Genomic DNA, 25,059 nt, shown 5'->3' with positions numbered 1-25,059 from the left:
ATGGTCGTTACAGTCAACCACTACATTAATATACTGATACAATGGTCTTTACAGTCAACTACTACATTAATATACTGATACAATGGTCTTTATAGTTGACTACTACATTAATATACTGATACAATGGTCTTTATAGTCAACTACTACATTAATATGCTGATACAATGGTCTTTATAGTCAACTACTACATTAATATACTGATACAATGGTCATTGTAGTCAACTACTACATTAATTTACTAATACAATGGTCTTTATAGTCAACTACTACATTAATATACTGTGACAGTGGTCTTTATAGTCAACTACTACATTAATATACTGATACAATGGTCTTTATAGTCAACTACTACATTAATATACTGATACAATGGTCATTGTAGTCAACTACTACATTAATATACTGATACAATGGTCATTGTAGTCAACTACTACATTAATGTACTGATACAATGGCAGAGGTGGGTAGTAATGCGCTACATTTACTCCGTTACATATACTTGAGTAACTTTTGGGATAAATTGTACTTCTAGGAGTAGTTTTAATGCAACATATTTTTACTTTTACTTGAGTATATTTATAGAGAAGAAAAACGCTACTTTTACTCCGCTCCATTTATCTACCGGGGCGGTATAGCTCGGTTGGTAGAGTGGCGGTGTCAGCAACTTGAGGGTTGCAGGTTCGATTCCCGCTTCCGCCATCCTAGTCACTGCCGTTGTGTCCTTGAGCAAGACACTTTACCCACCTGCTCCCAGTGCCCCCCACACTGGTTTAAATATAACATAGATATTGGGTTTCACTATGTAATGCGCTTTGAGTCACTAGAGAAAAGCGCTATATAAATATAATTCGCTTCACTTCACTAGATTCAGCTCGCTACTCGCCACTGATTTTTATCGATCTGTTAATGCACGCATTGTTTGTTTTGGTTCGTCAGACAGACCTTCAAAGTAGGATCTATCACATGCCCGCGTTTCACCAATCAAATCCAGTCACTGGTGATGTTTGACTCTGTTTCACCAATCAAATCCAGTCACTGGTGATGTTTGACTCTGTTTCACCAATCAAACAGAGCCAGGCGGTCACATGATTAACTGCACACTTTTTTTTAAATACATCTTTATTTATAAATTTCAACATTTACAAACAGTTGAAAATAATAATCAAAGTAAGTACAAAAACAGTACAAAACTGTATAAATAAAACAGTACAAAACAGTATAAAAACCGTACAAAACAGCGCCAGGGTGTTGTAAATTCAAAGTAACTAAAGTAAAATGCAAAAAAATATATATATAAAATAAACAAAGTGCAAAGCCATAAACTCACTCAATCTCAGTAAATAACTTAAATTTTGAACACAGCATCATTGTTTTCACAGCTTATTGGTTGTTAGAGGTAGAGTGTTTTAATATAGAGTTCTAAATCTTTTTTAAAGGCACAAAAAACAGGTCGGGTATTGAGAAACTTACATTTATGAATATAAAACTCAGCCAATAGTATAATAAGGTTGCAAAGGTAAAATTCATTTTAATTTTTTTTTTCAATACAGTGTAAAACCAAATATATATTATTCAATATATATTATTGTTTTAGTTGCTTAAGAGATATTCCTGGCTCTGAATTTGTTCATTGCTATTTTTATGTTTTTGTGCATTACTTGTTGCCGTCATCATTAAACAAACAGGTTACTCATCAGTTACTCAGTACTTGAGTAGTTTTTTCACAACATGCTTTTTACTTTTACTCAAGTAAATATTTGGTTGACTACTCCTTACTTTTACTTAAGTAATACATCTCTAAAATAACAGTACTCTTACTTGAGTACAATTTCTGGTTACTCTACCCACCTCTGTACAATGGTCTTTATAGTCAACTACTACATTAATTTGCTAATACAGTGGTATTTATAATCAACCACCAGATTAATATACTGATGCAATGGTCTTTATAGTCACATACTACAATAATATACTGATACAGTGGTATTTACAGTCAATTACTACATTAATATACTGATACAAGGGGCTTTATAGTCAACTACTACATTAATTGACTAATACAGTTGTATTTACAGTCAACTACTACATTAATATACTGATACTAATGGTCTTTACAGTCAATGGTCTTCCTAGTCACTTACAACTTTGACATGCTAGTATTGTGGTCATTATCATCAACGACTACATTAAAAAAGTGGTTATGATAACAGAGCTGACTGACAGCTGCTAGCATGCTAAAGCTCAGAGAAAAGTGTAGAGGAGATTAAGGTGAAGATGAAGAAGATTACGATGAAGAGTTCAATCACTAATTGGATGTGACGTGGTCTAAATACCATTCAGCGTGCACAAATACATGCCAAACACATATGCATTCTATGGGCAACATGTTGAAAGATGACATAGAAGACATGTAAGCTCCGCCTTCTCACCCACAATAAAGCTTGTATTTATTGACTTTCAGAATAAAAGCTTTCACCATGATCAACTGGTTTCTGAAAATGGCTCCTCAACCCCCCGGGTTGCTGCCTCAGCCGCCCCAGGAGCAGGATTGGGCCCCTGCCCCGCCCCCTGTTGCGGCTCCGCCCCCTGTTGCTGGCCCATCCCACGTAACGGTCAGCCACACCTGTGTGAGAGTATGGGTGCCATACTTGCCAACCCTCCCGATTTTCCTGGGAGACTCCCTAATTTCAGTGCCCTTCCCGAAAATCTCCCCGGGCAACCATTCTCCCGAATTTCTCCCAATTTCCTCTAGGCCAACAATATTGGGGGCGTGCCTTAAAGGCACCGCCTTTAGCGTCCTCTTCAACCTGAAAAGGAGACTATTTTATACGTCTCTGTTATCCATAAATGTATCTATAACCCATAAAGTAGGCAGGCACGGAGCTATTTCTCAGCGTGTTTATTCCAGCCGGCACGTTAATACACTGACACACAACATTGCTTCAAATTACAGCAAGTAGTAATGTCGGAAAACGTAACAGAGATGAAGAAGAAGAACAAAGAAGAAACATGGCGGCGACGATTTAGAAGAAGTAGGCTTGCAAGTTCCAAAATGATTGGAAAAAATAATTTCACATTTTGTAGATCAGACTTTTATGTGTGTGTACATGTGTAAATAAATGAACATTGAAATTCAAGTATTTATTTTTTATATATATATATATATATATATATATATATATATATATATGTATATATGTATATATATATATATATATATATATATATATATATATGTATATATGTATATATGTATATATATATATATATATATATATATATATAGATAGATAGATAGATAGATAGATAGATAGATAATAATACATTGAAAAAAATATATAGCTAAAATTCCCTGAGAGTCAAACATTTATTTTATTTATATACTGTATATATGTATATATATATATATATATATATGTATATATATACATATATATATATCCATCCATCCATCCATCCATCCATCCATTTCTACCGCTATATAGCATGATACATTTTCTATCCATATATATATATATATATATATATATATATATATGTGTAGATAGATAGATGGATAGATAGATATATAATAAAATAAAAAAATATATAGCTAGAATTTCCTGAAAGTCAAATATTTATTTTATTTAAGTATATATATATATATATATATATATATATCCATCCATCCATCCATTTTCTACCGCTTATTCCCTTTTGGGGTCCCGGGGGGCGCTGGCGCCTATCTCAGCTACAATCGGGCGGAAGGCGGTGTACACCCTGGACAAGTCGCCCCCTCATCGCAGGGCCAACACAGATAGACAGACAACATTCACACTCACATTCACACACTAGGGCCAATTTAGTGTTGCCAATCAACCTATCCCCAGGTGCAATCGCAGGTGGAAGTGGGGGGAAGCCGGAATATCCGGAGGGAACCCACGCAGTCACGGGGAGAACATGCAAAGTCCACACAGAAAGATCCTGAGCCCGGGATTGAACCCAGGACTGCAGGACCTTCGTAATGTGAGGCAGACGCACTAACCCCTCTTCCACCGTGATATATATATATATATATATATATGTGTATATATATATATATGTATATATATACATACTCTTCCCCCCTTAACCGGCGCCACCCCCCAATCTCCCAAATTCGGAGGTCTCAAGGTTGGCAAGTATGATGGGTGTGTGTGTGTGTGTGTGTGTGCGTGTGTGTGTGTGTGTGTGTGCGTGTGTGTGTGTGTGTGAACGACTCTCCCTGTGCACAATTTATAAAAGTTTGTTTTGTCAGGAGAAGAAGGTGAGCTTCCAGGAAGTGGAGTCATCAGGCAGCAGGTGAGCTGATGAAGTCATTTAAAGAACACAAACGGACAAATAGTGAGCTGGAAAATAGTGATCTGTTCCCGCCCCCAGTAGAGGCGTGATGTGGTGGCTCAGTCAAAGTATGGACAAGGTCGTTCCTCAGCCCGACCTCAAAGACAGAGAGGTGATTCTCCCATCATGCACTTCTCCTTACGTTCAGGTCACGTGACGTGGTCATGTTTTTTTTCCGCAGGTGTGTCAACGTGCGGCACCAGCAGGTGAGTCCGGCGGCCTTCGATTAAGATCTCTGGATGACGAGTCACTGATTCCGATGTTTCCCGCCTTTTTCTCGTGCAGCCGAGCCGAAGGAGGCGGAGTCGGAGCAGCAGGGCAAGAGTGACGACAAGCCCCTCCCACCGGGGTGCGTGCGGTCGCCAGTCAAAATGATGAGCAAACGAGCTAAGCTAAGCTAACCTAGCGACAACATGTGACAGGGTGATGTCGTGGATCAAAGACAGCGTGGAGAAAGTCGTCCCTCAACCGGAAGTGCACGCCCTCTCCAAGATGGCCGCCGTGGAAAAGACGGAAGCCGCTCCGTCTGACAAATGTAAAACACGACTTGATTATAAAGTTACCTGTCATGTTCTAATACGCATGTCTTTTGTCGGCCCCGCCTCTCAGCCACGGCCCCGCCCCCTGACACCCAGCAGTAAGTTTGCAAAATGACTTAAAGGCCTACTGAAATGAGATTTTCTTATTTAAACGGGGATAGCAGGTCCATTCTATGTCTCAAACTTGATCATTTTGCGATATTGCCATATTTTTGCTGAAAGGATTTAGTAGAGAACATCGACGATAAAGTTCACCACTTTTGGTCGCTAATAAAAAAGGCCTTACCTGTACCGGAAGTAGCAGACGATTTGCGCGTGACGTCACGGGTTGTAGGGCTCCTCACATCCTCACATTGTTTACAATCATGGCCACCAGCAGCGAGAGCGATTCGGACCAAGAAAGCGACGATTTCCCCATTAATTTGACCGAGAATGAAAGTTTCGTGGATGAGGATAGTGAGACCGAAGGACTAGAAAAAAAAAGAAAAGATGAGGGCAGTGGGAGCGATTCAGATGTTATTAGACACATTTACTAGGATAATTCTGGAAAATCCCTTATCTGCTTATTGTGTTACTAGTGTTTTAGTGAGATTATATTGTACCTGAAAGTCGGAGGGGTGTGGCCACGGGTGTGGTGACCGCCAGTGTCTCCGGTGGGAGGAGGTAAGGGAGTCCGCAAGTGCAGGAGGACGCAAGCTCCGCTCATGTCTACGGTAAGAGCCGACTTATTACCACAATTTTCGCACCCAAACCTGCTGGTTGAGATGTGGTCGCTTCACCACTCTGTTATTTATTACTTTGGTACTCTTGTCTTGTTTTGTATATTTTACAGTATTTTGTATTTCTATAGTGTTTTGTATATTGTACAGGATTGCTTATTGTTTTTATTGGATGGTAGTCTGTTTATTTCAATTGTTAGTTTTTTCCTTTATTACCCCTTGTGTTATTTATTTCACCCCATATTTGTTCCCTAAGAGCCGACTTATTACCACAATTTTCGCACCGGAACTTGCCGGTTGACATGTGGTCGGGAACCATGTTCGCTTGACCGCTCTGTTATTTATTACTTCGGTACTCTTGTCTTGTTCTGTATATTGTACAGTATTTTGTATTTATATAGTGTTTTGTACATTGTACAGGATTGCTTATTATTTTTATTTGATAGTAGTCTGTTTGTTTCAATTGTTAGTTTTTTCCTTTATTACCTCTTGTGTTATTTATTTCACCCCATATTTGTTCCCAGTACCGCACCTTAAATTGGAGTCTTTAATCTCGTTATATACAAATATAATGACAATAAAGTCCATTCTATTCTATTCTATTCTACCTTCGGGAATGTAAACAAGTAAACGCCGGCTGTGTTTGTGTTGCTAAAGGCAGCTGCAATACACCGCTTCCCACCTACATCTTTCTTCTTTGACGTCTCCATTATTAATGGAACAAATTGCAAAAGATGCAGCAACACAGATGTCCAGAATACTGTGGAATTATGCGATGAAAAGAGATGACTTTTAGCCGTGAGCGGTGCCGGAAGAACATGTCCGCTACAACCGGTGGCATCATAAGCGTCATCATTCCACGACGTTTTCAACAGGATACTTTGCGGGAAATTTAAAATTGCAATTTAGTAAACTAAAGCGGCCGTATTGGCATGTGTTGCAATGTTAATATTTCATCATTGATATATAAACTATCAGACTGCGTGGTCGCTAGTAGTGGCTTTCAGTAGGCCTTTAACACGTTTCAAAATCGACGCAAAATTCACGTTGTGATATCACATAACAGGACATCCCCGCAGGAGGCAGAGACGCCATCAAAGTACGTATGTGTCGTCTATTGATGATGTCATCATTGGCACTAACCATCCCCGCTCTCCTCTCGACAGCATGATGGGATGGATCGTGGGCGGCCTGGGTCGTATCTTGCCACAGCCGACTCACAAGCAGGTAGCGGCAAAATGTGTATCATTTGGTGTTTTTTTCTATTTGATGACAACGCCACACTTCCTGTCCTCTCTGTTCACGCAGGACGCAGACGACGGCGTCCACCAGAGTAAGTCAAACATCAACATGGCGAGATAACCGGTGAACATGTTGTACCGCGAGCAAGCATGGTTAGCGACTTAACTGGCGAAACATGTTAGGATACCACTTCTCTTACTTATTAGAAAACAGTGCCACCGTATTGACCAACATTTTAAAAACAACAGTAGCGTAGTAGGCCTGAGTATTCATTAAAAACAAGGAAGGGGATTTATTTAACAAATATGTTCATTATTTTTCACCACTGTAACATTACACACAGTTTGAGCAGTAACACTGTGTTTGAATATAGGAAAATAAAACACTACACTTTAGCCAAGTGATTATTTTGGTACCACTAGATCACATGTGTCAAACTATAGGCCCGGTGGCCACTTCATTTAATGTGGTCTGCCACCTCGTTTAATGTAATCTGCCACCTCATTTATTTGGCCAGTCACTTCATTTAACGTGGTCAGCCACTTCATTTAATGTAGTCTGCCACATCATTTAATGTGGTGTGCCACATCATTTAATGTAATCTGCCACATCATTTATTTGGCCTGTCACTTCATTTAATGTTGTCTGCCACATCATTTAATGTAGTCTGCCACATCATTTAATGTGGTGTGCCACATCATTTAATGTAATCTGCCACGTCATTTATTTGGCCCGTCACTTCATTTAATGTAGTCTGCCACATCATTTAATGTAGTCTGCCACATCATTTAATGTGGTGTGCCACATCATTTAATGTAATCTGCCACATCATTTATTTGGCCCGTCACTTCATTTAACGTGGTCAGCCACTTCATTTAATGTAGTCTGCCACTTCATTTAATGTGGTGTGCCACATCATTTAATGTAATCTGCCACATCATTTATTTGGCCTGTCACTTCATTTAATGTAGTCTGCCACATCATTTAATGTAGTCTGCCACATCATTTAATGTGGTGTGCCACATCATTTAATGTAATCTGCCACATCATTTATTTGGCCCGTCACTTCATTTAACGTGGTCAGCCACTTCATTTAATGTAGTCTGCCACTTCATTTAATGTGGTGTGCCACATCAGTTAATGTAATCTGCCACATCATTTATTTGGCCTGTCACTTCATTTAATGTTGTCTGCCACATCATTTAATGTAGTCTGCCACATCATTTAATGTGGTGTGCCACATCATTTAATGTAATCTGCCACATCATTTATTTGCCCTGTCACTTCATTTAATGTTGTCTGCCACATCATTTAATGTAGTCTGCCACATCATTTAATGTAGTCTGCCACATAATTTAATGTGGTGTGCCACATCATTTAATGTAATCTGCCACATCATTTATTTGGCCCGTCACTTCATTTAATGTAGTCCGCCACATCATTTAATGTAGTCTGCCACATCATTTAATGTGGTGTGCCACATCATTTAATGTAATCTGCCACATCATTTATTTGGCCCGTCACTTCATTTAATGTAGTCTGCCACCTCATTTAATGTGGTGTGCCACATCATTTACTGTGATCTGCCACATCATGTAATGTTCTGTACCACATCATTTATTTGGCCCATCACTTCATTTAAAGTGGCCAGCCACTTAATTTAATGTAGTCTGCTACTTCATTTATTTGGCCCGTCACTTTATTTAATGTGGTCTGCCACTTCATTTAATGTAGTCTCACACCTCTTTTAACGTGGTGTGCCACCTCATTTAATGTAGTCTGCCACTTCATTTAAAGTGGTGTGCCACATCATTTAATGTAATCCGCCACATCATTTAATGTTGTCTGCCACATAATTTATTGTAGTCTGCCACATCATTTAACGTGTTGTGTCACCTCATTTAATATAATCTTCCACATCATTTAATGTTTTCTGCCACATCATTCAATGTGGCCCGTCACTTCATTTAATGTGGTCTGCCACTCAATTAAAGTGGTATGCAACATCATTTAAAGGGGTCTGCCACCTCATTTAAAGGGGTCTGCCACATCATTCAATATTGTCTGCCACCTCATTAATTGCTCTCTGCCACATCATTCATTGTGGTCTTCCACATCATTTAATCTTGTCTGGTACATCATTTAATGTGATCTACCACATAATTGAATGTAATATTTTACATAATTTAATGTTGTCTGCCACAACATTGATTGTGGTCTGCCATATCATTTAAAGTAGTCTGCTAAATCAATTAAAGTTATCTGCCACATCATTGATTGTGGTCTGCCACATCATTTAATGTGGCCGTCACTTCATTTAATGTTATCTGCCACATCATTTGTCATTGTCTGCCACATCATTTAATGTGGTCTGCCCCGTCAAAAAATGTTGTCTGTCGCTTCATTAATTGTGGTCTGCCACATTAAAAATTGTTGTCTGCCACTTCATTTATTGTGGTCTGCCACAACGTTTAATGTGGTCCGCTACATCATTTAATGTGGCCTGCCAGGTCATTTATAGTGATCTGCCAATTATTTATCGTGGTCTGTCACTTCATTTAATGTGGTCGTCACTTCATTTAATGTTATCTGCCACATCATTTATCATGGTCTGCCACATAATCATAAATGGTATCTGCCTTGTCAAAAATTTTTGTCTGCCACGTCATATAATGTGGTCTGCCACATCGTTTAAAGTGGTCTGTTACTTCACTTAATGTGACCTGCCACTTCTTTTATAGTGATCTGCAAATCATTTATTGTGATCTGCCACATTATTTTACGTGGCTGTCACTTCATTTAATGGTATCCGTCACATCATTTATCATGGTCGGGCACATAATTTAACGTGGTCTGCCACCTCAAATAATTTTGTTTGCCACATCATTAATTGTGGTCTGCCACATCAAAAAATGTTGTCTGCCACTTAATTTATTGTGATCTGCCAATTATTTATTGTGATCTGCCACATTATTTAATGTGGCCGTCACTTCATTTTATGTTATCTGCCAACTCATTTATCATGGTCTGCCACATAATTTAATGTGGTCTGACACATCAAAAAAATTTGTCTTCCACTTCATTAATGGTGGTCTGCCACATCAAAAAAAAAAGTTGTCTACCACTTCATTTATTGTGGTCTGCCACATCGGTTAATGTGGCCGTCACTTCATTTAATGTTATCTGCCACATCATTGATCATGGTCTGCCACTTAATTTAATGTGGTCCGCCACATCAAAAAATTGTGTCTGCGACTTCAAAAAATGTTGTCTGCCAGTTCATTTATCGTGGTCTACCACATCATTTAATGTGGCCGTCACTTCATTTAATGTTGTCTGCCACATATTTTATCATGGTCTGCCACATCATTTCACGTAGTCCGCCACATCAGTTAATGTGGCCCTCTAAAGGGCAGCCGTAATTGCGATCTGGCCCTTAATAAAAAATGAGTTGGACATTCCTGCACTAGATGGCGCTCGCATACACCACAGTTAGAGAATCACTCAGTTAGCAGCTAACAAGCAAGGTTGTGTAACTGCCGTGGTTCAGTTCCCGCGTTCAGTTCTCGAAGCTAGGTCACCGTGCTAAAAGCCCAAGCTATCAATCCAACATTTATAGCTAATAAACATGTGAGACTATTTAACAGCTAACAAGCAAGGTTGGCAACTAGTTTGTGAACAATATATTAGACTAGTAGACAGCTAATGCGCAATTGGCTACTAAACATAGGAGAGCGTATTCAGCAGTTACAAACCTGATCTCGCCCGGTCCTCAAACATGGATGGTCTGAATTAGAGTGCCAGAGCGCTAGACATCGGGCTAAAAGCCCGAGCTGTCAACTCAATGGCCAGCGCGAACTCTTAAGGCGTCAGGGAGTGGAGGTTTACTAGTAACGCGCTACATTTACTCCGTTACATCTACTTGAGTAACTTTTGGGATCAATTGTACTTCTAAGTGTAGTTTTAAGGCAACCTACTTTTACTTTTACTTGAATATATTTATAGAGAAGAAACGCTACTTTTACTCCGCTCCATTTATCTACATTCAGCTCGCTACTCGCCACTGATTTTTATCGATCTGTTAATGCACGCTTTGTTTGTTTTGGTTGGTCAGACAGACCTTCAAAGTAGGATCCATCACATGCCTGCGTTTCACCAATCAAATGTAGTCACTGGGGACGTTTGACTCCGTTTCACCAATCAAATGCAGTCACTGGTGACGTTTGACTCCGTTTCACCAATCAAATGCAGTCACTGGGGACGTTTGACTCCGTTTCACCAATCAAATGCAGTCACTGGGGACGTTTGACTCCGTTTCACCAATCAAATGCAGTCACCGGTGACGTTTGACTCTGTTTCACCAATCAAACAGAGCCACGCGGTCACATGATTGACTGCACATTTTTTTTTGTTTTATTTATTTTTTTATAAACCTTTATTTATAAATTGCAACATCTACAAACAGTTGAAAATAACAATCAAAGTAAGTACAACAACAGTACAAAACGGTATAAAAAAACATACAAAACAGCGCCGGTAAAGTAACTAAAATAGAATGCAATATATATATATATATATATATATAATAAACAAAGTGCAAAGCCACAGGCTCACTCAATCTCAGTAAATAACTTAAATTTGGAACACAGCACACTTTTTTAAAGGTACAAAAAACAGGTCGGGTATTGAGAAACTTACATTAATGAATATAAAACTTAGCCAATAGTATAATAAGGTTGCAAAGGTAAAATTAATTTTCAATTTTTTTTTTCAATACCATGTAAAACCAAATATATATTATTTAATATATATTATTGTTTTAGTTGCTTAAGAGATATTCCTGGCTGTGAGTTTGTTCATTGCTATTTTTATGTTTTTGTGCATTACTTGTTGCCGTCATCATTAAACGAACAGGTTACTCATCAGTTACTCAGTACTTGAGTAGTTTTTTCACAACATACTTTTTACTTTTACTCAAGTAAATATTTGGGTGACTACTCCTTACTTTTACTTGAACAATAAACCTCTAAAGTAACAGTACTCTTACTTGAGTACAATTTCTGGCTACTCTACCCACCTCTGTTAGCAATGTAAACATTTGATTAATCAAAAAAAGTTAATCAAATATGAACTATATTTTTGTCATGATTGACGGATGTTGCTGTCATTGATGAGGACGGACTCTAACCGGGCTGCTCTTCTCCTTCTGTTTCAGGGGGAAAGTCCGGCAGAACCCCTTAAATAAAAGGAAAAGGAGGCTCAGGACAGTGACTAACATGGCAACAACATCCCAACATATTCAATGAACAGTTAGAAATAAAAAACAAAGTAACTGGACAGGAGTTGTGTTTTGTCTCTTTTAAATACTTCATGACACAAGTATTTTGTTTTAATTATGACCTAGATTTTATTCCAACTGCGATATATAGATAGATGGATGGATGGATGGATGGATGGATAGTACTTTATTGATTCCTTCAGGAGAGTTCCCTCAGAAAAATTAATGAACTAGTTTATTACGGATATTACGTCTCTATTTACCCATTACCTTTTTTTTCACCCTTTGTTATTTGTGTGAAACAAGTTTATACTTAGGCTTCACGGTGGAAGAGGGGTTAGTGCGTCTGCCTCACAATACGAAGTTCCTGCAGTCCTGGGTTCAAATCCAGGCTCGGGATCTTTCTGTGTGGAGTTTGCATGTTCTCCCCGTGACTGCGTGGGTTCCCTCCGGGTACTCCGGCTTCCTCCCACTTCCAAAGACATGCACCTGGGGATAGGCCCCTCCCACCTCCAAAGACATGCACCTGGGGATAGGTTGATTGGCAACACTAAATTGGCCCTAGTGTGTGAATGTGAGTGTGAATGTTGTCTGTCTATCTGTGTTGGCCCTGCGATGAGGTGGCGACTTGTCCAGGGTGTACCCCGCCTTCCGCCCGATTGTAGCTGAGATAGGCGCCAGCGCCCCCCGCGACCCCGAAAGGGAATAAGCGGTAGAAAATGGATGGATGGATGGAAGTTTTATACTTTTTGACTCAAACTTGAATTTAATTAGAATAATGATATTATGATGTATTAATGCATAAAAATATATTTTATTTTTTAGTCCGTTTTTTTGTCCAAAATGTTGTTATTTTGTTTTTTACTATATATAATTTCATCCATCCGTCCATTTTCTACCGCTTATTCCCTTTTGGGGTCACGGGGGGCACTGGCGCCTTTCTCATTTACGATTGGGCGGAAGGCGCGATACACCCTGGACAAGTCGCCAAATAGTTTAATTAAGAAAAATTGTGCACAATAACTAATTTAAAATTTAAAACATAAATAGCAAACATTGCCAAAACTCCTATTCGGACTAGAACCGATGCATTTTATTTCTTTATTTATTTCATAAATGTATTTTTTTTAATGAAAAGATGGAAAGATTACATTATATTCATCAATACAGTATATATGCATAAATGCTTGCATGTGCATATTCACAGTATAAGTCAACATTTTGGCCACACCTTCTCATTTCAATGCGTTTTCTTTATTTTCATGACTATTTACCTTGTAAGTTTTCACCGAAGGCATCCAAACTATGACACGTGAAGTGAAAACCATTTCAGGTGACTACCTCTTGAAACTCATCAAGAGAATGCAAGAAGTGAGCAAAGCAGTAATCAGAGCAAAAGGTGGTTATATTAAAGAAACTAGAATATAAAACATGTTTTCAGTTAATTCACCTATTTTTGTTAAAGTCCTACTGAAAGTCACTACTACCGACCACACAGTCTGATAGTTTATATATCAATGATGAAATATTAACATTGCAACACATGCCAATACGGCCTTTTTAGTTTACTAAATTGCAATTTTAAATTTCGCGCTAAGTATCCTGTTGAAAACGTCGCAGTATGATGACGTGTGCGCGTGACGTCCCGAATTGTAGCGGACATTTTGTTCCAGGCCCGATCCCAGCTATAAGTCGTCTGCTTTAATCGCATAATTACACAGTATTCTGGACATCTGCGTTGCTGAATCTTTTGCAACTTGTTCAATTAATAATGAAGAGGTCAAAGAAGAAAGATGTAGGTGGGAAACGGTGTATTGCAGCCGCCTTTAAGCCTTTAGCAACACAAACACAGCCGGTGTTTCCTTGTTTACATTCCCAAAGGTGAAGCTTTAGTATGGAACAGAGCGGTCAAGCAAACATGGTTCCCTACCACATGTCAACCGGCAGGCTTCGGTGAGAATATTGTGGTAATAAGTCGGCTCTTACCGTAGACATGAGCGGAGCTTGTGTCGTTCCTCGTGCACCTGTCAAAGAGGCAGCTGCGGACTCTCTTGCCTCCGCCGATCGGCCGCCCCCGAACGTGGGACGCTTCCACCGTGGAGGAGGGAGGGGAAAAAAATCTCAGCCCGGCCCCAATGGCTGCCTTCGCTTCGCCTCGTCGATAAACGCGGCTTCCCTCAGAGACACTGGCGGTCACCACACCCCTCAGAGTTTCAGGTACGACCATATAATCTCACTAAAACACTAGTAACACAATAAGCAGATAAGGGATTTTCCAGAATCATCCTAGTTAATGTGTCTACTACGTCTGAATCGCTCCCACTGCGCTCGTCTTTTTTTCTTTTTTTCTTTTTTTCTAGTCCTTCACTCTCACTTTCCTCATCCACGAATCTTTCATCCTCGCTCAAATTAATAGGGAAATCGTCACTTTCTCGGTCCGAATCGCTCTCGCTGCTGGTGGCCATGATTGTAAACAATGTGAGGATGTGAGGAGCCCTACAACCCGTGACGTCACGCGCACATCGTCTGCTACTTCCGGTAAAGGCAAGGCTTTTTTATTAGCGACCAAAAGTTGCGAACTTTATCGTGGATGTTCTCTACAAAATCCTTTCAGCAAAAATATGGCAATATCGCGAAATGATGAAGTATGACACATAGAATGGACCTGCTATCCCCGTTTAAATAAGAAAATCTCATTTCAGTAGGACTTTAAGTACATAACTCCGCATGTATTCATAGTTTTGATGCCTTCAGTGACAATCTAAAATGAAAATAGTCATGAAAATATAGAAAAAACGCATTGAATGAGAAGGTGTGTCCAAACTTTTGGCCTGTACTGAACATGCACATGCACACATATTTACATACATAAATAAAAAATACTGCGAATGCACGCTTAAGAGATGTTACTAAATCCCAACACATGCTATATTTTACACCCAAAAAAACTGTCAATGTTTGCCATCCGTCAAATATTAAAATGCAATTTTTCTATTCTCGGATACATGAAAACCTTCTAGATTCCTTCTAAAAAAATGTGATGTCAAAACACCTTCTTAGCGTAATCGCTTCAAAATTGGATTACAACGAAACACTGACTATATATGATTGACCTCCGATTTCAGGGGGTGGGGTTGGGGGCGGGGCGTGGTTGGGGGCGTGGTTAAGAGGGGAGGAATATATTTACAGCTGTCGTGTGCGCAGTTGTGCATTGCACTCTCTAAAAGCTGTAGATGTTATTGTCACATATGCATGATTGATTGATTGAAACTTTTATTAGTAGATTGCACAGTACAGTACATATTTCCTACAATTGACCACTAAATGGTAACACCACAATACGTTTTTCAATTTGTTTAAGTCGGGGTCCACGTTAATCAATTCATGGTACAAATATATACTATCAGCATAATACAGTCATCACACAAGTTAATCATCATAGTATGTACATTGAATTATTTACATTATTTACAATCCGGGGGGTGGGATGAGGAGCTTTGGTTGGAACAGTGTAGGTCTTACTTAGTAGGATATGTACAGCCAGCAGAGAACATAGTGAGTTCAGATAGCATGAGAACAAGTATATACATTAGAAATACATTCGATTATTTACATTAGGTTATTTACAAACCGGGGGGATGGGATGTAAATGGAGGAGGATATTAGTAGAGGGTTGAAATTGACTGGAGGTGTTGTGGTGCATGTACAGTAGATGGCAGTATTGTCCTGTTTAAGAGTGTCACAACATTGCTGCTTACGACAGACGAACTGCTTTACGGTAGACGAAAACGTGACTGCTGTTGTTGTGTGTTGTTACCGCGCTGGGAGGACGTTAATGAAACTGCCTAACAATAAACTTACATAAGAAACCAAGAACTCGCCCTCGATCATTCTACAGTTATAACATCATTGGGCAGACACGCTGTTTATATTGTGGGAAAGCGGACGTGAAAACAGGCTGTCCTCACTCAGGTCCGCGTGGAGCTGGAGGGGGCGTGGCCTCCAGCTCCGCCTGAATTTCAGGAGATTTTCGGGAGAAAATTTGTCCCGGGGGGGGTTTCGGGAGAGGCGCTGAATTTCGGGAGTCTCCCGGAAAATCTGGGAGGGTTGGCAAGTATGTATTGGGGATGTCTGCTGTTATATTCTTATCAGTCTCGAAGCAAAAAGGGGCTGAAATTTAATATGAACTCCCTTGTCGTTCTTTACATTTTACACTTAATGCAAAATGGGCACCTCACGGAGCGCAGAGCCACGTGATGTGCGTGTAGGGCGGGGCAGCCCTGAGCAAGGCGGCGTAATGGTTGGTACGTTAGCCAAAGGTCAAACAAAAGACACAATACTAAATTGGAACACAGCTTGTATACATGCTACAAAAACACAAGTTATTCATGGCTGAAATTAATCTGTGGAACATCCGCTGTGGCGTGCATTGGAACGACTTCCTGCTCCTGTTGATTGTTGACTAACACAACCCACATAGGATTCCCCCATTTTGTGACTTACAGCCATTCAAGAGAACAACGATCTGGTGCTACTGGACCTGGAAGAGCAGACGGAGAAAGAAACCGACAGCGAGAACCAGAAGCATTTAGCCGTGAAATTGGTACTGCAGAGATTTGTTGGACACACACAATTTTAGGCAGACAATTAGACTCGGACTAGACTAATGTAGTATCTGTTAACAGATGATAACACATGTCTTTGAAGCGTTGTGTTTCGAATGGCCCACAGTTGCTTAGCAGTGACACTTGACTGATTGACCGATTGAAACATTTATTAGTAGGTTGTACAGTACAGTACATATTCTGTACAATTGACCACTAAATGGTAACACCCCAATAAGTTTTTTAACTTCTTTAAGTCGGGGATCATGGTTACTTAGTAGAAATCATGGTTACACCCAGACCATATAGTGCAGAGGTTCTGGCCCGCAACATAATTATGTATGGCCCGAGAAAGCTGGGAAAAAATGGGTTTTTCAATAAAATACTTATTTTACATTTTTTACTAAATGTAAAAAAAATGGTCTATCAATTTTGACGAAAAAAATGCATATTTTAAACTTCAATATTATCTGATCATGCCAATTATATTGTTATATGCTGTATTACAAAACTATTTATGTGAGATAAAAACAAAGTTAAATATCTGCTTGTCACCTTTATATATGATATTAAAGCAAGTTATACATTAAAAATTCTAATAATCAAATGCATATGCATTTTTATTAATCATGATTAATCACAGGTTATTACTAGAGATGTCCGACAATGGCTTTTTTGCCGATATCCGATATTCCAATATTGTCCAACTCTTAATTACCGATACTGATATATACAGTCGTGGAATTAACACATTATTATGCCTAATTTTGTTGTGATGCCCCGCTGGATGCATTTAACAATGTAACAAAGTTTTCAAAAATAAATCAACTCAAGTTATGGAAAAATATGCCAACATGGCACTGCCATATTTATTATTGAAGTCACAAAGTGCATTATTTTTTTTAACATGCCTCAAAACAGCAGCTTGGAATTTGGGACTAAAGGTGGGCGGAGTTGGGGGCGCGGGGTTCTGGGTAGGATGGGGGGGGGGGTGTATATTGTAGCATCCCGGAATAGTTAGTGTTCCAAGTGGTTCTGGGTATCTGTTCTGTGAGTGTCATTCTTGTTTGGTGTGGGTTCACAGTGTGGTGCATATTTGTAACAGTGTTAAAGTTGTTTATACGGCCACCATCAGTGTGACCTGTATGGCTGTTGACCAAGTATGCCTTGCATTCACTTGTGTGTGTGTGAAAAGCCGTAGATATTACGTGATTGGGCCGACACGCAAAAGCAGCGCCTTAAAGGTTTATTGGCGCTCTGCACCACTCCGTACAGCGGCGGTTTAAAAAGTCATACATTTTACTTTTTGAAACCGATATTACATTTTAAAGCAGTTATTGGCCGATAATATCGGCAGTCCGATATTATCAGACATCTGTAGTTATTCCTCGCATTCATAATGTAAATCAATTTTTAAAAGGCGGCCATCTGAAAGCAGCCATTAATGTGATGTGGCCCTCAATGAAAATGAGTTTGACACACCTGATATAGCTTGACGCCTCTCTGAAATGTGGGAAGACGGGCCCTAAGGATTCAGGATCTCAGGGTATTAGGAGAAATTGACATCTCGACCGGTGTTTTTCAACCACACTGCCGCGGCACAGCTGTGGGAAGTTATCGTCATGATCCGCTGCTCAGATCATGTCATATTATGGCTTTGTTTTGTTTTTGTATCACATTCTGTTTGGTATTTGTCTTCCTTAGTTCCTGGTAGCGCTTCCTGTTTGTTTCCGTTGCCATTGTCACGCATTAGTGTCACTTGTCTGATTATCACTCTATTTAAGCCTGCCCTTTCATTCGCTCTCGCATCCTAGTAGTTTCTGTTCCATGCAACAGGTGACGACGCTGATTCCCAATTATGGTAAAAGACTATTTTTGTACTTGTTAGCTTCCACGCTATTCCTTTGTTCATTCCCTAGCTCACATGCTAGGATCTTTAGTTCCTTCTAGCTCCCATGCTAGTTCTGTTTGTTTTGTCTTTAGTGCCTTGTGCAAGTGTTTCTGTTCTTAGTTTGTTTTGTAAGTATTAATAAATCATCATTTCTTACCTTCATGCTGTGTCCAAGTCCGACCGCATCAATTGAGAGAACGAACCCGCACCACGATGCCAGCAAAACGTCACAATTATGTAGTTTCACCTAATTGGGTTAAAAATATTTTTTGCAAACCGGTAATCAGAATTCTAAAATAACGTGCCGTTGTTGAGTGTCTGTACTTTCTAAAGCTCAGCAGAGTAACCATGTAATACTCTTCCATATCAGTAGGTGTCAGCAGGTAGCTAATTGCTTTGTAGATGTCGGGAACATGGTTTGTCGCGATCACAATGTGCAGACGATTGCTGGAGGCAGTGTATAGGTAAATGCTTAAACCAAAAATAAACAAAAGGTGAGTGTCACTAAGAAAAGGCATTGAAGCTTAGGGATGGCTATGCAGAATGAAACTAAAACTAAACTGGCTACAAAGTAAAAACAAAAACAGAATATTGGACGACAGCAAAGACTTACAGCGTGTCAAGCAGATGGCGTCCACAAAGTTCATCCGGTAATGACATGACAATCAACAATGTCCACAAAAAGAAGGATAGCGTCCACACAACTTCAATAGTCTTGATTGCTAAAACAAAGTGGGTGCGGGGAATAGCACTCAAGGAAGACATGAAACTGCTACAGGAAAACACCAACAAAAGAGGAAAAGCCACCAAAATAGAAGCGCAAGACAAGAACTAAAACACTACACACACTTTAAATAAGTCACGGTGTGATGTGACAGATTGTTACAGTACACCTACTTGAGACAAGAGCTATAGTCATGCATGCTTGGTCATAGTTTAAATTCATATCCAACAATTGCGAAAACGACTTTTAAATTGTCAATATCGGCTGCTGAGTTTAATTTTATGTTTTCTGCTAGTGGTGTGACTCTGCATTTTTTCAATGAAAAAAATGTGCCTTGGCTCAAAAAAGGTTGAAAAACACTGACCTAGAATTCACCTCAGGCCAGCACCGATGAAAGATGTAGGTTCCTTATGTCGGGACCCGGGGACCCTAATGTCATTTTGGGAATGACACATATGGACGACCCATGTTAAAACAAAGGATTTGGCGCAACCAAGAGTGAGGATTGCTGGGGCTTTAAAGATGGGTGTTTTGGTACACACAGGACAGATCTGGTTAGATCCTCTCCAGGTTCTGCAGGACCTGTAAGGATGCTTTCTGTTATGTACAGAGGAGGGAAGGAAGCGACAACCAGGCCACAACTGCGGTTCACAAGGTTTATTTAAACCTTTGATGATACATGGCGTGTGTATGCTACTCTAAGTGAATGAGTGATGACTATGTGTAATATTAATAATGTAAATGTTACCAGGGTGTGTTGGTTGTATCATTCGTCGAATCCAGAGGGGCAAGGCGAAGAGGCAGTTCGTGAGCAGGCAAGATGTCGGAGGGCAGGAGCGAGGCAGCGTGGTCTGGGTCTGAGCATGGAGGTCGTGGATCGAGGAAGGTAGTTAGGAATCCGGATGGATGTCGAGAGGCAAGGTACGATCAAATATGATCAAAATTTGATCATATTACGCCTGTACTGGCTCACCTGCACTGGCTTCCTGTGCACTTAAGATGTGACTTTAAGGTTTTACTACTTACGTATAAAATACTCCACGGTCTAGCGCCAGCCTATCTTGCCGATTGTATTGTACCATATGTCCCGGCAAGAAATCTGCCTTCAAAAGACTCCGGCTTATTAGTGATTCCTAGAGCTCAAAAAAAGTCTGCGGGCTATAGAGCGTTTTCCGTTCGGGCTCCAGTACTCTGGAATGCCCTCCCGGTAACAGTTCGAGATGCCACCTCAGTAGAAGCATTTAAGTCTCATCTTAAAACTCATCTGTATACTCTAGCCTTTAAATAGACCTCCTTTTTAGACCAGTTGATCTGCCGCTTCTTTTCTTTCTCCTATGTCCCACTCTCCCTTGTGGAGGGGGTCCGGTCCGATGACCATGGATGAAGTACTGGCTGTCCAGAGTCGAGACCGAGGATGGACCGCTCGTCGGGACCCAGGATGGACCGCTCGCCTGTATCGGTTGGGGACATCTCTACGCTGCTGATCCGCTTGAGATGGTTTCCTGTGGACGGGACTCTCACTGCTGTCTTGGAGCCACTATGGATTGAACTTTCACAGTATCATGTTAGACCCGCTCGACATCCATTGCTTTCGGTCCCCTAGGGGTGGGGGTTGCCCACATCTGAGGTCCTCTCCAAGGTTTCTCATAGTCAGCATTGTCACTGGCGTCCCACTGAATGTGAATTCTCCCTGCCCACTGGGTGTGAGTTTTCCTTGCCCTTTTGTGGGTTCTTCCGAGGATGTTGTAGTCGTAATGATTTGTGCAGTCCTTTGAGACATTTGTGATTTGGGGCTATATAAATAAACATTGATTGATTGATTGATCACAGAAGACAGGGGAGTCACTGTGGAAAACACAATGGACATGAACAAGGTAGACTCGGAAAGAGCAAAGGGCAAAGCATAGGGGAGGGAATGCCAGAAGTAATGCTTACTGAGAAGATAGCCACGTTCTGGCTAAGGTTCCTCGGGTCTGCTGGCTTTTATGCTGCTCCCTCTCATCAAATCCAGGTGTGTTGATTCTTGACAGGCTGCAGGTTTGTTGCTGCTTGGGCGTGCTGCACTCAGCACGAGTGAGGGCGGGTCTGAGTGCACTGCTAGCAGAGGCGCCGAGGAAACGCGGGTTCGACTCCGCGTCTTGACACTTTCTTGTTCAATAAGTGAGTCCTTGTTCAAGGATCATCACCGTCTTCCTTGATCCTTCACACACCCACGCATCTCCACTCCTTCTACCAAGGAAAAGGTGGAAAAACCAGAGACACAACATTAACAAATGGACTTTGACCAGAAAAAAAGATAACCTAGACTTGAGTTCAAACGAGGGCAACTAAGAGTGAGGATTGCTGGGGTTATGGAGATTGGTGTTTTGGTAAACACAAGAAAGATCTGGTTAGATCTTCTCCAGGTTCTGCAAGACCTGTAAGGATGCTTGCTTGTTCAATAAGTGAGTCCTTGATCATCACCGTCTTCCTTGATCCTTCACACACCCACGCCTCTCCAGTCCTGCTACCGAGGAAAAGGTGGCAAGGCCACAGACGCAACATTAACAAATAGACTTTGACCAGGAAAAAAAGAAGACTTTGACTAAAAACGGTAGACTTGCATTCAAACGAGCAGCCATGATGGCAGACTTGATCATGTCATTCGTGTGGTCTCGCAGGTGGAAGACGAGCATTGGATTCCGCTGATGGAGACTATCAAGCAAGAAACCAGCCAAGAGGTCCTGGCACGGATGGAGGAAAGGTTTGACCTTGTCTGTGTCTTATGCTCTTTGTAGCTTTGCTCGAATTTGACCTATTGACGCGGTTTGCCACCAGGCTGCAGCGTCAGCGCCTGGAAGCGGCCCGTAATGCGGAGGAAATGGCAAGGAAGGCGGCGCAGGAGGCGATCCGACTACTACAGGTGGAGCATTCAGCCAAGATCGTCATCGAGTCGCTCCCCGAGTGCAACGAGCAGTGAGTCGCCATGTGTCCTATCAACAAACAGTCACAGAATTCGCACAGAAGCGTCTTGGGGTGATCACCACACATTTTTTCTCTTGCTGACAGACTTCCAAACATCCTGGAGGAGGAAAATGAAGACGAGCTAGAGTGAGTATACTAAGTCATGTGACCTGGATCCGATAAGCTCAAACAGTGTCTAAAGCAGGGGTCCCCAAACTACGGCCCCTCAGCGTCCAAAATCCGGCCCGTCCAAAGTCCAAAGTTAAAAAAAAAAATCTAAATAAATAATTAGATAAATAGATAAAGAGTTTTAATTTTTTTTTTTTAATCTGTCCATTTTCTACCATCTCCTAGCCACTCAGGCAAATCATACTGTCTAAAAATGCATTTTACCATCGATAACATGACATGCCGCAAGTGCGCTCTATAAGTCAATTAGTGCACCAGGAATATATACGTATGTCTATATATATATACAGTATATATATATATATATTTAGACACTCATATATACACATGTATACACACACATATATACACATATATGTATATATACATGTACATATATACATATACACACACGTGTGTATATTTGTGTATATATGTTGGGAGAGTGACCTGAGGGTTCCTAGTTCAATCCCCACCTTCTACCGACCTCGTCACATCCGTTGTGTCCTTAAGCAAGACACTTCACCCTTGCTCCTGATTGGTCGTGGTTAGGGCCTTGCATGGCAGCTCCCACCATTAGTGTGTGAATGTGGAAATAGTGTCAAAGCACTTTGAGTACCTTGAAGGTAGAAAAGCGCTATACAAGTATAACCCATAACCCATACACATATATACATACATATACGTATATACACACACACACATATATATATATGTATGTATGTGTATATATATATATATATATATATATATATATATATATATATCCAACCATCCATCCATCCAGCCATCCATTTTATACTGCTTATTCCCTTCGGGTCGAGGGGGACGCTGGAGCCTATCTCAGCTACAATCGGGCAGAAGGTGGGATACACCCTGGACAAGTCGCCACCTCATCGCAGGGCCAACACAGATAGACAGACAACATTCACACACTAGGGCCAATTTAGTGTTGCCAATCAACCTATCCCCAGGTGCATGTCTTTGGAAGTGGGAGGAAGCCAGAGAACCCAGAGTTTGAGCCCAGGATTGAACCCAGGACTACTCAGGACCTTCGCATTGTGAGGCAGACGCACTAACTCCTCTTCCATCGTGCCACCATATATATATCCATCCATCCATCCATCCATTTTCTACCGCTTATTCCCTTTCGGGGTCGCGGGGGTCGCTGGCGCCTATCTCAGCTACAATCGGGCGGAAGGCAGGGTACACCCTGGACAAGTCGCCACCTCATTGCAGGGCCAACACAGATAGACAGACAACATTCACACACTAGGGCCAATTTAGTGTCGCCAATCAACCTATCCCCAGGTGCATGTCTTTGGAAGTGGGAGGAAGCTGGAGTACCCGGAGGGAACCCACGCATTCACGGGGAGAACATGCAAACTCCACACAGAAAGATCCCGAGCCTGGATTTGAACCCAGGACTGCAGGACCTTCGTATTGTGAGGCAGACGCACTAACCCCTCTGCCACCGTGAAGCCCTAAAGTTTGGAGACCCCTGGTCTAAAGCAATGACACATACTATAATAATTAGGGGTGTGCATCTCTACCTTAAAAGGCAATCCCATATGCATCGAGATGCATTGATTACAATAGGATTCACTAACAAACTAACAAAACATTACGATTCAATGCAGATGGAAGCTTTGCATGGTAAAAACAAATATAACACCGCAGTAACGCAAGTGAAAGATACAATTAAGTTCCACCATGTAAACAAAACAGCAGCTTTAGTGCAGAAGCTCAAAATACTCTGTGCCATTCTGCTGGTTACTGTACAGCTAGGTCTTCATCTTTAGCACAATGAACAGTGTAGTAAATGCTGTGATTCCTCGGTAAAGTTGTGGCTAAGTTGGGGCTGTAAGTCTTTCTTATCGGCATCCTTGTCTTGCCAGATGGTAGCTCTGTTAGCATTAGCACCCATAGCGCCCACATTGCCCACTTGAGTGACTTCATGTTGTCACAACAGGTGGGTGCTCTGATTACTGGTGCTGCCTCTACTTTATCGCTGCTTTCCTAACATTACAAATGGCCATACTTTTATCCAACTGACCATTCTTTAAAAAAAAAAAAAAAAATCTGAACTTTTTACCACACTTTAGATTTAAAGGCCTACTGAAAGCCACTACTACCGACCACGCAATCTGATAGTTTGTATATCGATGATGAAATATTAACATTGCAACACATGACAATACGGCTTACTAAAGTGGAGTTTTAAATTTAGCGCCGAAAAATCCTGCTGAAAACGTCTCGGTATGATGACGCCTGCGCGTGACGTCACAGATTGTAGAGGACATTAAGTCTAATGTCCTATTAAGTCGTCTGTTTTCATCGCAAAATTCCACAGGATTCTGGACATCTGTGTTGGTTAATCTTTTGCAATTTGTTCAATAAACAATGGAGACATCAAAGAAGAAAGCTGTAGCTGGGAAGCGGTGTATTGCGGACGGCTTTAGCAACACAAACACAGCCGGTGTTTCATTGTTCACATTCCGGAAAGATGACAGTCAAGCTTTACTATGAAACAGAGATGTCAAGCGAACACAGTTGGATTGGACCACACACACAAAGTACCGTGTATTATGT

The 25,059-nt window shown here is 40.8% G+C and overlaps 1 protein-coding gene across 1 annotated transcript in view; it reads left to right on the top strand.

The window, feature by feature from the left end:
• The window catches only part of cngb1a (cyclic nucleotide gated channel subunit beta 1a), a 39,071-nt gene that overhangs the window by 1,267 nt on the left and 12,745 nt on the right, over positions 1-25,059 (top strand). The window contains exons 2-15 of the mRNA XM_061875658.1: positions 2,462-2,612; positions 4,277-4,320; positions 4,399-4,471; positions 4,541-4,565; positions 4,645-4,708; positions 4,782-4,894; positions 4,969-4,996; positions 6,684-6,716; positions 6,784-6,844; positions 6,926-6,950; positions 16,643-16,740; positions 22,017-22,099; positions 22,174-22,311; positions 22,405-22,446. Of these exons, the coding sequence (XP_061731642.1) occupies positions 2,478-2,612; positions 4,277-4,320; positions 4,399-4,471; positions 4,541-4,565; positions 4,645-4,708; positions 4,782-4,894; positions 4,969-4,996; positions 6,684-6,716; positions 6,784-6,844; positions 6,926-6,950; positions 16,643-16,740; positions 22,017-22,099; positions 22,174-22,311; positions 22,405-22,446 (962 nt within the window). The 5' untranslated portion in view covers positions 2,462-2,477. The remainder of the gene's footprint in view (positions 1-2,461; positions 2,613-4,276; positions 4,321-4,398; positions 4,472-4,540; positions 4,566-4,644; positions 4,709-4,781; positions 4,895-4,968; positions 4,997-6,683; positions 6,717-6,783; positions 6,845-6,925; positions 6,951-16,642; positions 16,741-22,016; positions 22,100-22,173; positions 22,312-22,404; positions 22,447-25,059) is intronic.

This window comes from Nerophis ophidion, linkage group LG02 (assembly GCF_033978795.1).
Source record: "Nerophis ophidion isolate RoL-2023_Sa linkage group LG02, RoL_Noph_v1.0, whole genome shotgun sequence".
Classification (NCBI taxonomy): Eukaryota; Metazoa; Chordata; class Actinopteri; order Syngnathiformes; family Syngnathidae; genus Nerophis; species Nerophis ophidion.
The sequence above is the reverse complement of the archived record's forward strand: the minus strand, read 5'-3'. Positions and strand labels throughout refer to the sequence as shown.